General features: G+C 37.9%; 1 protein-coding gene across 1 annotated transcript; it reads left to right on the top strand.

The window, feature by feature from the left end:
- The first annotated feature begins 3,039 nt into the window (after positions 1-3,039).
- On the top strand, positions 3,040-11,044 carry LOC144888805 (uncharacterized). The gene is made up of 4 exons (XM_078768021.1): positions 3,040-3,238; positions 3,358-3,852; positions 3,922-4,128; positions 11,015-11,044. Exons 2-4 carry the CDS (start codon positions 3,436-3,438, stop codon positions 11,042-11,044), a joined length of 654 nt encoding a protein of 217 aa, XP_078624147.1. The 5' UTR covers positions 3,040-3,238; positions 3,358-3,435.
- The last annotated feature ends 4,734 nt before the right edge of the window (positions 11,045-15,778 follow it).

Here is a 15,778-nt window from a genome sequence, read left to right on the forward strand (position 1 = left end):
GGGGCTCGGCAGTGACGCGCGCTGAAAGAGAGTACTCAGTTTTCACTCTGGTTGTTTGTTTGTTTGTTGTACACCGCTCCTTTCCTATGCCATCTCCAGGCATTGCAAATCGTCATTGCTGGGCACCGAAGGGGGCTCGGCAGTGACGCACGCTGAAAGAGAGTACTCAGTTTTCACTCTGGTTGTTTGTTTTCTTGCTTTCTTTCTTGTTTGTTTTCTTGTTTGTTTGTCCGGACGATATCTCAGCCATCCTTTGAGCTGGGAAGCTGAAATTTCGGCACAATAGTGAGCAAGTCCTTTGTCAAAAACAAATTTTTTTTTTTGATTAATCAATAAATTGAGGAGTTATTTAATTATTAGCGATTAATTAAGTACTTATTTAATTAATTAAATTTCTTTTCTCTTCTGACCATTAACGCAGGCACCTTTTGAGTTAGGAAGCTGATATTTGGACATGCCAATGACCAGGTGATTTGGCTGCAAAGGATATTTTTGATTTATTAATTAATCAATTAATCGATTAATTATTTAATTATTCGATTAATGACAAAATTTTTTATTTTTTTTAAGTTACAGATTCTGATGAAATAGTGGTAGTTTATGTGTTCTCTGACCAAATTGATTAATAATTTAATTTTTTTATGATTATTATTTATTTATTTTCATTATTAATCATTTATTTATTTTCTTTCTCATTTGGCCAATATCTCAGGCACCTTTTGAGCTGGGAAGCTAATATTTGGACATGAGTGACCAAGTGATGTGGCTATCAAGGATATTTTTGATTTATTGATTAATCATTTCATCTATTAATTATTTATTGATTAATCGATTAATTATTTATTGAGTAATCAATTAATTATTTAATTTTTTATAAATGACTTATTTAATTAAATTTCTAAAAGATACATCTTCGGATGAAGCACTAGTGCTTTAGGTATGCTATTAGCCAATTGATTAAGAAAATATTTTATGATCATTTATATATTTTAATTTCACAATTAATCAATCAATTATTGTACTCCTCTCCCTCCCAATTCCGTCTCCATGTGGCTGCCATATATACCCCTGCCACCGAAGGTGGATGGAGGTTGTGTTTTTGCCCATGTATGTCTGTCTGTTTGTCTGTGAACACGATATCTCAAAAAGGTGTGGACGGATTCGGACGAAATTTGGAGGAGAGGTAGCATATGTGACAAGGACGAAATGATTAGAATTTGGTGAAGATCCGGATTCGGATCCGGCTGGTCGAATTTTTTTAATGATTCTCCACCATTGGGAGATAGGGCCAAAAACGATACATAGCAGGACATTTAAAAAAGTTGTGGACGGATTCAGACAAACTTGGTGGAGAGGTTGGATGTCTGACATGGAAGAAGTGATTCAATTTTGATGACGTTTCGAATCCGGATACGGATCAGATAATTTTAAAGTGATTTTTCACCATTGAGTTGTAGGGCTAAAATCGATAGATATCGATAAACACGATATCTCAAAAAAGTTATGGGCGGATTTGGAAGAAAATTGATGGACAGGTTGGGTGTGTGACAAGACAGAATCGATGCGATTTTGGTGAAGATGTGAATATTGATTCGGATACAAGTATTATTTAATTTCCGAAGTAATTCTTCACCATTGAGAGATCGGACCAAAAGCGATATATAACATGATATTAAAAAAATTATGGATGAGTTATGTCTAAACGAGGTGGATGAGTTGGTTCGGTGACCAGAACAAGCCGATTCGATTTTGGTTTAGGTCCGAATCCAGATCTCGTCTATCAGTGCGTACAAACAAACTGTTTAGCCTGGCGGGGGTCGTTCTACCAAGTACCGTTCTCATTCACCATACTCGGGCATGCCCGTACTATATATATGCCCGTACTATATATCTATCTAAAATTATATCCCCCCCCTCTATTTACATGAAATGGTTTGGTCCATTCGCAACGCCAAAGCGAACGGCGAACGGCTTGCGAGTACAGTGACAATCCCCCCCCCTCTATTTACATGAAATGGTTTCGTCCATTCGCAACGACCACAGAACCCCCCCCTCTATTTACATGGAATGGTTTGGTCCATTCGCAACGCCGGCACACGCGATCGTTCGCTGCTCTCTGATTGGTTGAATCGTTTTTTGGACATAGCTCGGTAAGTAATTGTCCGATTAATATGAAACCTTGAAAAGGCACATCCTCGGGTCCCCAGCAATATACCTGGCAAGTTAAAAGTATATCGGACCCGTGGTTGTCGAGAAACAGCGGTCACAGACAGACAAACGTACAAACGTACAAACGTACAGAGATTACTGGAATTATAGATAGATTTTGGATAACGCAGCCTTCGGCTCAGGCATTAAACATGGAAACGCAAATCGATTACAACCCGCCCCGGAGGGATGCAAAACGCTGATGCACATGACGCCGGAAAGGACATTAATGACACCACCCAGTCGTAGCCATGGTGAAGCTCGTGACTGAAACACGCGAGGATATTGTGGGAAATTGTGAGACTGCAGCCAAGACGCAGGCTTCTCATCGACTACGGAAAAGGGGTTTCCTGCAATAATTGTCTTCAATTAGGTAAATTTATTTCACCTTAACAGTTGACGAAGCACACCTGTAAAGAAATGATCTGTAAAGATGACACATCAGAAATACTTTTATACACATTCACGTCAGAAATGCTTTTGTTATAGGCCTACACATTCACCTCAGAAATGCTTTTATACACATTCACGTCAGAAATGCTTTTGTTATGGGCCTACACATTCACCTCAGAAATGATTTTATACACATTCACGTCAGAAATGCTTTTTTATAGGCCGACACATTCACCTCAGAAATGATTTTATACACATTCACGTCAGAAATGCTTTTTTATAGGCCGACACATTCACCTCAGAAATGATTTTATACACATTCACGTCAGAAATCCTTTTTTGATAGGCCGACACATTCACCTCAGAAGTTCAAATGATGCGATTACAAATCTCCCCTCACTCTCTCCTCAACTCCTCCACCCGCCCCCCCCCACACTCAGCTTAGTCACTGGCATTCTCACAGTACCGTGTGGTGCAGCAGAACGAGATAGCTCTTCGGTGAAGATGACAAAGCAAACCACCTGATATTCACACCACGAGCGATTGAGGAAACGTGCTCAGTCCAGGAAGTTCTCCTTAAGAGTCAGAACAATGAATTACATCGTCATTTGACTCCAGGATCAGGGTACCTGACCCGGTACGTGGTGTTTGTTTTGTACGCAGACCCGGTCCGTGATGTTTGTTTTGTACAGAGAACTTATGGTTCCTGAAAGTTTGGTGTTAATGGAATGTTTTTATTCACCGTTTATATTTTAGATTCTGAAAAGAAAGTGAAGATCAGGTCTGAGTTTGGTGCTGATTCGTTCTCTCAATGCAAGTTTGAACTGCTGCCACATGAAGTGCGGACATCCGGTGTTGCACGAGCTTCATTGTTTGAGCTCCTTCACTTACGGAGAGACTTTCCATTCAACTTTCATTCCCGATTTAACTAAAGAGATGGCTGATCACATACATATTTCTGGTTTTAAAGGCGGTACAAGGGGTAGACCAAAAATATCCCGATTAACCTCTTCTGAAGATAAAGGTGATTGTAAATTAAGTCAAGAATACTTGAATAGCCAATCTTCCCCAAATACCTCAAAATATTTGAGCCTTCGAGAAAAGTATGGAATGAACAAGGAATATTACAAACAATCTAAGGAAGCTACTCGGAAAAGGAAGTCAAGAAGTGAGGAAACAGTGGAGGAAATGGAAACAAGATTAAAAAAACAAAAATGTCGTAATCAAAAACTGATAGCTGCAGAAACTGAGGTAGAGAAAAGTCAAAGATTAGAAGAACAAAAATCTCGTAATCAAAAACTGATAGCTGCAGAAACTGAGGTAGAGAAAAGTCAAAGATTAGAAGAACAAAAATCTCGTGATCAAAAACGGATAGCTGCAGAAACTGAGGTAGAGAAAAGTCAAAGATTAGAAGAACAAAAATCTCGTGATCAAAAACGGATAGCTGCAGAAACTGAGGTAGAGAAAAGTCAAAGATTAGAAGAACAAAAATGTCGTAATCAAAAACTGATAGCTGCAGAAACTGAGGTAGAGAAAAGTCAAAGATTAGAAGAACAAAAATCTCGTGATCAAAAACTGATAGCTGCAGAAACTGAGGTAGAGAAAAGTCAAAGATTAGAAGAACAAAAATGTCGTAATCAAAAACTGATAGCTGCAGAAACTGAGGTAGAGAAAAGTCAAAGATTAGAAGAACAAAAATCTCGTGATCAAAGACTGATAGCTGCAGAAACTGAGGTAGAGAAAAGTCAAAGATTAGAAGAACAAAAATCTCGTGATCAAAAACGGATAGCTGCAGAAACTGAGGTAGAGAAAAGTCAAAGATTAGAAGAACAAAAATCTCGTGATCAAAAACGGATAGCTGCAGAAACTGAGGTAGAGAAAAGTCAAAGATTAGAAGAACAAAAATGTCGTAATCAAAAACTGATAGCTGCAGAAACTGAGGTAGAGAAAAGTCAAAGATTAGAAGAACAAAAATCTCGTGATCAAAAACGGATAGCTGCAGAAACTGAGGTAGAGAAAAGTCAAAGATTAGAAGAACAAAAATGTCGTAATCAAAAACTGATAGCTGCAGAAACTGAGGTAGAGAAAAGTCAAAGATTAGAAGAACAAAAATCTCGTGATCAAAAACGGATAGCTGCAGAAACTGAGGTAGAGAAAAGTCAAAGATTAGAAGAACAAAAATCTCGTGATCAAAAACTGATAGCTGCAGAAACTGAGGTAGAGAAAAGTCAAAGATTAGAAGAACAAAAATCTCGTGATCAAAAACTGATAGCTGCAGAAACTGAGGTAGAGAAAAGTCAAAGATTAGAAGAACAAAAATGTCGTAATCAAAAACTGATAGCTGCAGAAACTGAGGTAGAGAAAAGTCAAAGATTAGAAGAACAAAAATCTCGTGATCAAAAACGGATAGCTGCAGAAACTGAGGTAGAGAAAAGTCAAAGATTAGAAGAACAAAAATGTCGTAATCAAAAACTGATAGCTGCAGAAACTGAGGTAGAGAAAAGTCAAAGATTAGAAGAACAAAAATCTCGTGATCAAAAACTGATAGCTGCAGAAACTGAGGTAGAGAAAAGTCAAAGATTAGAAGAACAAAAATGTCGTAATCAAAAACTGATAGCTGCAGAAACTGAGGTAGAGAAAAGTCAAAGATTAGAAGAACAAAAATCTCGTGATCAAAAACTGATAGCTGCAGAAACTGAGGTAGAGAAAAGTCAAAGATTAGAAGAACAAAAATCTCGTGATCAAAAACGGATAGCTGCAGAAACTGAGGTAGAGAAAAGTCAAAGATTAGAAGAACAAAAATCTCGTGATCAAAAACGGATAGCTGCAGAAACTGAGGTAGAGAAAAGTCAAAGATTAGAAGAACAAAAATGTCGTAATCAAAAACTGATAGCTGCAGAAACTGAGGTAGAGAAAAGTCAAAGATTAGAAGAACAAAAATCTCGTGATCAAAAACGGATAGCTGCAGAAACTGAGGTAGAGAAAAGTCAAAGATTAGAAGAACAAAAATGTCGTAATCAAAAACTGATAGCTGCAGAAACTGAGGTAGAGAAAAGTCAAAGATTAGAAGAACAAAAATCTCGTGATCAAAAACGGATAGCTGCAGAAACTGAGGTAGAGAAAAGTCAAAGATTAGAAGAACAAAAATCTCGTGATCAAAAACTGATAGCTGCAGAAACTGAGGTAGCGAAAAGTCAAAGATTAGAAGAACAAAAATGTCGTAATCAAAAACTGATAGCTGCAGAAACTGAGGTAGAGAAAAGTCAAAGATTAGAAGAACAAAAATCTCGTGATCAAAAACTGATAGCTGCAGAAACTGAGGTAGAGAAAAGTCAAAGATTAGAAGAACAAAAATGTCGTAATCAAAAACTGATAGCTGCAGAAACTGAGGTAGAGAAAAGTCAAAGATTAGAAGAACAAAAATCTCGTGATCAAAAACTGATAGCTGCAGAAACTGAGGTAGAGAAAAGTCAAAGATTAGAAGAACAAAAATCTCGTGATCAAAAACGGATAGCTGCAGAAACTGAGGTAGAGAAAAGTCAAAGATTAGAAGAACAAAAATCTCGTGATCAAAAACGGATAGCTGCAGAAACTGAGGTAGAGAAAAGTCAAAGATTAGAAGAACAAAAATCTCGTGATCAAAAACGGATAGCTGCAGAAACTGAGGTAGAGAAAAGTCAAAGATTAGAAGAACAAAAATGTCGTAATCAAAAACTGATAGCTGCAGAAACTGAGGTAGAGAAAAGTCAAAGATTAGAAGAACAAAAATCTCGTGATCAAAAACTGATAGCTGCAGAAACTGAGGTAGAGAAAAGTCAAAGATTAGAAGAACAAAAATGTCGTAATCAAAAACTGATAGCTGCAGAAACTGAGGTAGAGAAAAGTCAAAGATTAGAAGAACAAAAATCTCGTGATCAAAAACTGATAGCTGCAGAAACTGAGGTAGCGAAAAGTCAAAGATTAGAAGAACAAAAATCTCGTGATCAAAAACGGATAGCTGCAGAAACTGAGGTAGAGAAAAGTCAAAGATTAGAAGAACAAAAATCTCGTGATCAAAAACGGATAGCTGCAGAAACTGAGGTAGAGAAAAGTCAAAGATTAGAAGAACAAAAATGTCGTAATCAAAAACTGATAGCTGCAGAAACTGAGGTAGAGAAAAGTCAAAGATTAGAAGAACAAAAATCTCGTGATCAAAAACGGATAGCTGCAGAAACTGAGGTAGAGAAAAGTCAAAGATTAGAAGAACAAAAATGTCGTAATCAAAAACTGATAGCTGCAGAAACTGAGGTAGAGAAAAGTCAAAGATTAGAAGAACAAAAATCTCGTGATCAAAAACGGATAGCTGCAGAAACTGAGGTAGAGAAAAGTCAAAGATTAGAAGAACAAAAATGTCGTAATCAAAAACTGATAGCTGCAGAAACTGAGGTAGAGAAAAGTCAAAGATTAGAAGAACAAAAATCTCGTGATCAAAAACTGATAGCTGCAGAAACTGAGGTAGAGAAAAGTCAAAGATTAGAAGAACAAAAATCTCGTGATCAAAAACGGATAGCTGCAGAAACTGAGGTAGAGAAAAGTCAAAGATTAGAAGAACAAAAATGTCGTAATCAAAAACTGATAGCTGCAGAAACTGAGGTAGAGAAAAGTCAAAGATTAGAAGAACAAAAATCTCGTGATCAAAAACTGATAGCTGCAGAAACTGAGGTAGAGAAAAGTCAAAGATTAGAAGAACAAAAATGTCGTAATCAAAAACTGATAGCTGCAGAAACTGAGGTAGAGAAAAGTCAAAGATTAGAAGAACAAAAATCTCGTGATCAAAGACTGATAGCTGCAGAAACTGAGGTAGAGAAAAGTCAAAGATTAGAAGAACAAAAATCTCGTGATCAAAAACGGATAGCTGCAGAAACTGAGGTAGAGAAAAGTCAAAGATTAGAAGAACAAAAATCTCGTGATCAAAAACGGATAGCTGCAGAAACTGAGGTAGAGAAAAGTCAAAGATTAGAAGAACAAAAATGTCGTAATCAAAAACTGATAGCTGCAGAAACTGAGGTAGAGAAAAGTCAAAGATTAGAAGAACAAAAATCTCGTGATCAAAAACGGATAGCTGCAGAAACTGAGGTAGAGAAAAGTCAAAGATTAGAAGAACAAAAATGTCGTAATCAAAAACTGATAGCTGCAGAAACTGAGGTAGAGAAAAGTCAAAGATTAGAAGAACAAAAATCTCGTGATCAAAAACGGATAGCTGCAGAAACTGAGGTAGAGAAAAGTCAAAGATTAGAAGAACAAAAATCTCGTGATCAAAAACTGATAGCTGCAGAAACTGAGGTAGAGAAAAGTCAAAGATTAGAAGAACAAAAATCTCGTGATCAAAAACTGATAGCTGCAGAAACTGAGGTAGAGAAAAGTCAAAGATTAGAAGAACAAAAATGTCGTAATCAAAAACTGATAGCTGCAGAAACTGAGGTAGAGAAAAGTCAAAGATTAGAAGAACAAAAATCTCGTGATCAAAAACGGATAGCTGCAGAAACTGAGGTAGAGAAAAGTCAAAGATTAGAAGAACAAAAATGTCGTAATCAAAAACTGATAGCTGCAGAAACTGAGGTAGAGAAAAGTCAAAGATTAGAAGAACAAAAATCTCGTGATCAAAAACTGATAGCTGCAGAAACTGAGGTAGAGAAAAGTCAAAGATTAGAAGAACAAAAATGTCGTAATCAAAAACTGATAGCTGCAGAAACTGAGGTAGAGAAAAGTCAAAGATTAGAAGAACAAAAATCTCGTGATCAAAAACTGATAGCTGCAGAAACTGAGGTAGAGAAAAGTCAAAGATTAGAAGAACAAAAATCTCGTGATCAAAAACGGATAGCTGCAGAAACTGAGGTAGAGAAAAGTCAAAGATTAGAAGAACAAAAATCTCGTGATCAAAAACGGATAGCTGCAGAAACTGAGGTAGAGAAAAGTCAAAGATTAGAAGAACAAAAATGTCGTAATCAAAAACTGATAGCTGCAGAAACTGAGGTAGAGAAAAGTCAAAGATTAGAAGAACAAAAATCTCGTGATCAAAAACGGATAGCTGCAGAAACTGAGGTAGAGAAAAGTCAAAGATTAGAAGAACAAAAATGTCGTAATCAAAAACTGATAGCTGCAGAAACTGAGGTAGAGAAAAGTCAAAGATTAGAAGAACAAAAATCTCGTGATCAAAAACGGATAGCTGCAGAAACTGAGGTAGAGAAAAGTCAAAGATTAGAAGAACAAAAATCTCGTGATCAAAAACTGATAGCTGCAGAAACTGAGGTAGAGAAAAGTCAAAGATTAGAAGAACAAAAATGTCGTAATCAAAAACTGATAGCTGCAGAAACTGAGGTAGAGAAAAGTCAAAGATTAGAAGAACAAAAATCTCGTGATCAAAAACTGATAGCTGCAGAAACTGAGGTAGAGAAAAGTCAAAGATTAGAAGAACAAAAATGTCGTAATCAAAAACTGATAGCTGCAGAAACTGAGGTAGCGAAAAGTCAAAGATTAGAAGAACAAAAATCTCGTGATCAAAAACTGATAGCTGCAGAAACTGAGGTAGAGAAAAGTCAAAGATTAGAAGAACAAAAATCTCGTGATCAAAAACGGATAGCTGCAGAAACTGAGGTAGAGAAAAGTCAAAGATTAGAAGAACAAAAATCTCGTGATCAAAAACGGATAGCTGCAGAAACTGAGGTAGAGAAAAGTCAAAGATTAGAAGAACAAAAATCTCGTGATCAAAAACGGATAGCTGCAGAAACTGAGGTAGAGAAAAGTCAAAGATTAGAAGAACAAAAATCTCGTGATCAAAAACGGATAGCTGCAGAAACTGAGGTAGAGAAAAGTCAAAGATTAGAAGAACAAAAATGTCGTAATCAAAAACTGATAGCTGCAGAAACTGAGGTAGAGAAAAGTCAAAGATTAGAAGAACAAAAATCTCGTGATCAAAAACTGATAGCTGCAGAAACTGAGGTAGAGAAAAGTCAAAGATTAGAAGAACAAAAATGTCGTAATCAAAAACTGATAGCTGCAGAAACTGAGGTAGAGAAAAGTCAAAGATTAGAAGAACAAAAATCTCGTGATCAAAAACTGATAGCTGCAGAAACTGAGGTAGCGAAAAGTCAAAGATTAGAAGAACAAAAATCTCGTGATCAAAAACGGATAGCTGCAGAAACTGAGGTAGAGAAAAGTCAAAGATTAGAAGAACAAAAATCTCGTGATCAAAAACGGATAGCTGCAGAAACTGAGGTAGAGAAAAGTCAAAGATTAGAAGAACAAAAATGTCGTAATCAAAAACTGATAGCTGCAGAAACTGAGGTAGAGAAAAGTCAAAGATTAGAAGAACAAAAATCTCGTGATCAAAAACGGATAGCTGCAGAAACTGAGGTAGAGAAAAGTCAAAGATTAGAAGAACAAAAATGTCGTAATCAAAAACTGATAGCTGCAGAAACTGAGGTAGCGAAAAGTCAAAGATTAGAAGAACAAAAATCTCGTGATCAAAAACGGATAGCTGCAGAAACTGAGGTAGAGAAAAGTCAAAGATTAGAAGAACAAAAATCTCGTGATCAAAAACTGATAGCTGCAGAAACTGAGGTAGAGAAAAGTCAAAGATTAGAAGAACAAAAATGTCGTAATCAAAAACTGATAGCTGCAGAAACTGAGGTAGAGAAAAGTCAAAGATTAGAAGAACAAAAATCTCGTGATCAAAAACTGATAGCTGCAGAAACTGAGGTAGAGAAAAGTCAAAGATTAGAAGAACAAAAATGTCGTAATCAAAAACTGATAGCTGCAGAAACTGAGGTAGAGAAAAGTCAAAGATTAGAAGAACAAAAATCTCGTGATCAAAAACTGATAGCTGCAGAAACTGAGGTAGAGAAAAGTCAAAGATTAGAAGAACAAAAATCTCGTGATCAAAAACGGATAGCTGCAGAAACTGAGGTAGAGAAAAGTCAAAGATTAGAAGAACAAAAATCTCGTGATCAAAAACGGATAGCTGCAGAAACTGAGGTAGAGAAAAGTCAAAGATTAGAAGAACAAAAATGTCGTAATCAAAAACTGATAGCTGCAGAAACTGAGGTAGAGAAAAGTCAAAGATTAGAAGAACAAAAATCTCGTGATCAAAAACGGATAGCTGCAGAAACTGAGGTAGAGAAAAGTCAAAGATTAGAAGAACAAAAATGTCGTAATCAAAAACTGATAGCTGCAGAAACTGAGGTAGAGAAAAGTCAAAGATTAGAAGAACAAAAATCTCGTGATCAAAAACGGATAGCTGCAGAAAATGAGGTAGAAAAGAGAAAAAGACTTGAAAGACAGAGAGATCGGAATCAACATCAGAGGTTATTAGGCTTTGAATTTTGCAAAGAAAAGCTTATTGAAAACACTTCAATGAATTACATATGTGTGTCAGAGTGCCGATATCGCCCAAAGTCCAGCATGACTAAAATAATATTTGAGGGAGCAAAGACAACTTTCCATGGAGAACAGCTAAGTAAGCTGACAATCAATGATCAGACTGTATCCATGGATGGCAATTATTATGTATGCAAGGCATGTAAGGATACAATAAAAAAAGGTGGAGTTCCAAATTGCAATGAGAAAGCCTTTGAGTTCATTATATCCAATCTGCCAAACAAATTTGAAAATGAGTCTATGAAACTTTACAAATGCGAGGCCTTCTTATTGAAACTGATCATTCCCTTCATCAGAATTGCTCACTTGCCAAGATCACCAGACTTCAAAGTGCGGGGGCCAATGATAACAGTTGAAGCTGATGTGAAGCAGTCAATGGAGAAAATATTGCCCCGGAATCAGGAATTTATACCAATCTCCCTGAAACGAAAGCCAAACTACAAAGGCAGTGTCGTAGAGGAGGTGATATCGAAGAGCAAAGTTCTAGAATATTTCAATTACTTCTAACTGCATAATCCTCTTTTTAAAGAAGAAGTATTTGATGGAGGAAGGTTGAATGACTTTATCACACAAGCACTTGCTAATAGAGAAGCCCAAGATGCCTCAGGAGGTAAAACTGATGAGGATGAAGGTATTATTCAAAATGGTGAAGAGAACACAGATGCTGCAGAAAGAAGCCCATCTCAAGGAAGCCAGCAGTAACAAAGAAGCAGTGATGCCAATATTCCTGATTTTATTACAGAAATTAACGAGGACACAATGTTAGAGACATTCAACACTAAAACTGATAGAGCAAATGGAGCTACTGACTTGGTGGCAGAGTTAATTCTGACTCATGAGCAGACAACTACACCTGAAAATAATTATTCAACACTTTGGAAGAAAGTTGTATTGGCACCGACTGCAGAAGGTAAATTTGTAAACTGGAAAGATGTTGTTAACATTGAGGAAAAAGCTTTCCCTCATTTGTTTCCTCATGGTATTGGAGGCTACTTATCAACATATGTAGACAAAGGGGTTATGTTTAGCAATTACATCAAACAAAGGCTTAATGGAATAGACCGTCGATACATTCATGATTATTTGTATATTTGCTTCTTATATCATGTCAAAGAAGCACTTGAAATAAAGAGATCGCGTGTAACATTCTTCAGAAAGACCAAAATGGATAGAACTAAATATACAAAGCAATCTATCAAGGACATGGACAGGGCATACATGGAAAGAACAGACTTGGGCTTTAAGGCTTTTAAAAATGTGAGAGGTACAGCACCCTATTTCCAAGAGAATAAGAAAAAGCTTTTTGCCATGCTTCGTCAATTGGGGTCTCCTCATATCTTTTACACAAAGAGTGCAAATGAGCTCAACTGGATAGAACTAATGAAGGCATTATTAGAAAAGGAAAAGAATAAACACGTGGCAACCCAGGAAGTTGAAGGCTTGAGCAAAAAACAGAAGTATATGCTTCTCAAGAAATACCCAGTAGATGTTGTCCACCATTTCGATGCAAGGTTTAGAACACTTTTGCAGGCATTACAGAAACCTAGTAGCTTAGGAAAGTACAAGGTAGTTGACTATTTTTACAGAATTGAATTTCAGCAAAGAGGAAGTGCGCATGCCCATTGTGTGCTCTGGTTGGCTGATGAGACAGGTAATCCTCCACCAGCTGTTGATGTGAACAGTGAGTCCTCAAAAGAGAGTTTCCTAACCTTCATTGACAGCATAATTAAGACAACTAAGGAAACTAAATCAGACAACGCTGGTATTAATAATCTAATAGCAAAATACCAAACACATAACCATACTTTTACCTGCGAGAAGAAAGGTCGGAAATTAATAACAATAAAAGAGACAGAAGGTCATGGTGCACTAGATGGAAAAGAGAAAGGTGAGGAGCTCCTTTTACCAGTATGTCGCTTTGGTTTCCCCAAATATCCCATAATGAGGACAACAGTGCTCGAGGCATTTTCCAAAGATACACCTGTTGAAAATATAAAGACAGCTAAAGTCAATGCCACCAAGATAAAGAAATACATCTTGAGACAAACATATGGTTCTGAATGTCGCTCAAAGTTCTTAGCCATGAGTTTTCCTGAAACCCTGGATAGGTTAGGCATGCCATATGAGGTCTACCTAGAGGCTCTAAGGTCGACTGTTACCAAAAGAAAGTTACAAGTTTTTTACAAACGCTCATGCCAAGATGTTTTCATTAATAACTTCAATCCAAGCCTATTAGAAGCAGACAATGCAAATATGGACTTTCAAGCTGTTAGTGATCCTTACAGTGTTGCAGAGTATTGCTGTGGGTATATACTGAAAGCCGAGACTGGACAAAGCAAGTTGCTTCAAGCAATTGAGGAGCAATCATCTCGAAGTGGAGACTCAAAAGATGTGAAACTTAAGAAGCTGGGGAAGGTACTTGATGATACAAGAGAAGTGTCACTCCAGGAACTCATATACCGTCTTTTTGGATACAAAATGTGTGCCTTCTCAAGGAAACAGAAGTTTATAAACACTGCTCCACCTGCTAAAAGAGACGGCCTGCTAAAAGGAAACATTGAAGATCTTGGTGACAATGACGACATATTCTACCCAAATATCGTGCAATATTATGAAAACAGGCCAGCATCACTTGACAAATTGACCTTGGCAGAGTTCACAAGTGACTATGACATTTATAATCAGGGTAACAAGAAAGACAATAACTTGGACAATATTCCGGAAGATGATAATTCTGATGTTGAGGATGAAAAATGTGAATCACATGCTGGCATTCTTGTCTTAATGAACAACATGGGGACACTCAGAAAGCGAAAGAGAAGGGCTATCATAAGATACTTCCTTAGCAGTGATGATGAGAGTTCTTACATGAAGGCACTAATGATGCTTTTCTGTCCCTTCCGAAATGAAGTTGCTGAAATACATGATTATAACAGCATAGTTAGTAAATACCGAGATGTTCACGAAGAGGTTGATAATAAGCGGAAGGAATTTGAATCAAATCAGGACCTCTTAGTTGAGCTTGAGAATTTTGATATGACTGACGATGATGAAGTAGAGGAACCAAGTGAATATGTTGAAGAAGAAACAACAACAAATGAGGAAATTCTTGATTTTATGAAAAAGGCATCAAGGATTTATGATCGAAAATCAGTCAATATTGAAGAAAGACGAAAGCTAAACAAAAACATCACCTCTTTAAATCAGCAACAACGTAAAATATTTGATGACTTGATTGAGATGCCAGATGATCAACAGTTCAGCTTGTACATCAGTGGTGATCCTGGGACTGGAAAAACGTACCTGATCAATACACTCATTCAAGCACTGTGGGTGAAACACATGAAATCAGGTGTAGATCTAAACAAGGAGCTCCTATTGGTCATGTCACCAACAGCTGCTGCAGCCAAGCACCTGAAATCAGGGGATACAATCCATGGGAAGTTGAAAATGATGGGTGGTGAAAACTTTGAACGACTTCTGAACTTTTCAAGTGAGGCCAAGCTTGCAAACGACTTCTTGCAAGTAAAGATAATAATTATTGATGAAATAAGTATGGTGGGAAGTAATTTGTTTTTCAAGATAAATCAAAGGTTGGAACAGATTCTTGGAAAACAAGATGGACCATTTGCAGGTTTGAGCATAATAATAGCTGGTGATTTATTACAACTACCACCTGTTCTAGACAAGCGAATATTTGAAACACCGACAATCAGAGCACGTGCAAATTTTACAGCTGTGAATACATGGAAACGATACATCAGCATGTATATGCTAACTCAGAAAATGAGATCTAAAGATGACATTGCTTTCTCTGAACTTCAGACACGTATAGGTAGGGTCGAAGTAACATATTGTTGCGGATATGGGACTTGGCCTCCATATCCGCTTGTAAATATTCCCCTATTTCCCCAATACTCCCCAACTATCCCCAATCCCCCATTCCCTAGTCCCATTGCCTGTAAATAACACTCTGTAGAACCGACCTTCCCCCTTTTCCCCCATTAAATGTCGTGCCCAGGTCCACCGCATCTCACGTAGACAACTTTCGGACATCTTGCTAGTTATTCTTAGTCTATGTCAGTTAAGGACTCGTTTCCATTAATTCTGACTCTTCGTTGCACCAGAATGTGATTGTATGGCACCAGTAGTGAGTTTAGGACCTCCCCATACCTCCTCCCATCTTCCTCATGAAACCACAACAACCACAACTACAACAACAACTACCACAACAGCGCGCGGGGAGTGTGCGTCCTCACTCCGGCTCGGTTAGCCGCCATTACCCATGTGCGCCGACGGGGTTACCACGCAGGGGCTGCCTGTCGGCCCCTCGTCAAGGGCGGAGCCCGGTAACCCCCGCACCCAATAAGAAGCAACGGGCCGATTCCATCTGGGGCGGCGCTAACGAGCCGAGGGCGTGTCACTCCCCGCCGGATATACGCAGCGACTGACCGGACGTGACGTCAGATGCGCCTCAGCCACGAAGGAGAACCAGACGCCACCTCCGAGCGCTGTGAGACCTCCCGCATCTCTGGACCGGACCGGGTCGATTCTGTCCCTGAGCCAAGAGTGCACCTTGAGCCATCGACTACCCACCTTCCTTGCCATCAATCCCCGTGTGAGTCAGTCTTGTCCCGTTTATCTGTCGTCTGTCGGGGCTAAGATAAGACCGTGTTTAAGTGCCCACCTTTCTATGCTGTCTCTCTTGTCTTTGTAATCTAACCTTCCGCAATATTATAACCTCCTCCGGAGGTCTTGAGAA

This window comes from Myxine glutinosa, chromosome 14 (assembly GCF_964187855.1).
Source record: "Myxine glutinosa chromosome 14, kmMyxGlut1.1, whole genome shotgun sequence".
Taxonomy (NCBI): Eukaryota; Metazoa; Chordata; class Myxini; order Myxiniformes; family Myxinidae; genus Myxine; species Myxine glutinosa.

Excerpts from the sequence above, each read along its gene's own strand:
- LOC144888805 (XM_078768021.1), top strand. The coding sequence starts at position 3,436 with ATGAAGTGCGGACATCCGGTGTTGCACGAGCTTCATTGTTTGAGCTCC. Across the intron at positions 3,853-3,921 it reads TGATAGCTGCAGAAACTGAG|GTAGAGAAAAGTCAAAGATT; the intron begins GTAGAGAAAAGT and ends GCAGAAACTGAG. Across the intron at positions 4,129-11,014 it reads TGATAGCTGCAGAAACTGAG|AGTGCCGATATCGCCCAAAG; the intron begins GTAGAGAAAAGT and ends TATGTGTGTCAG.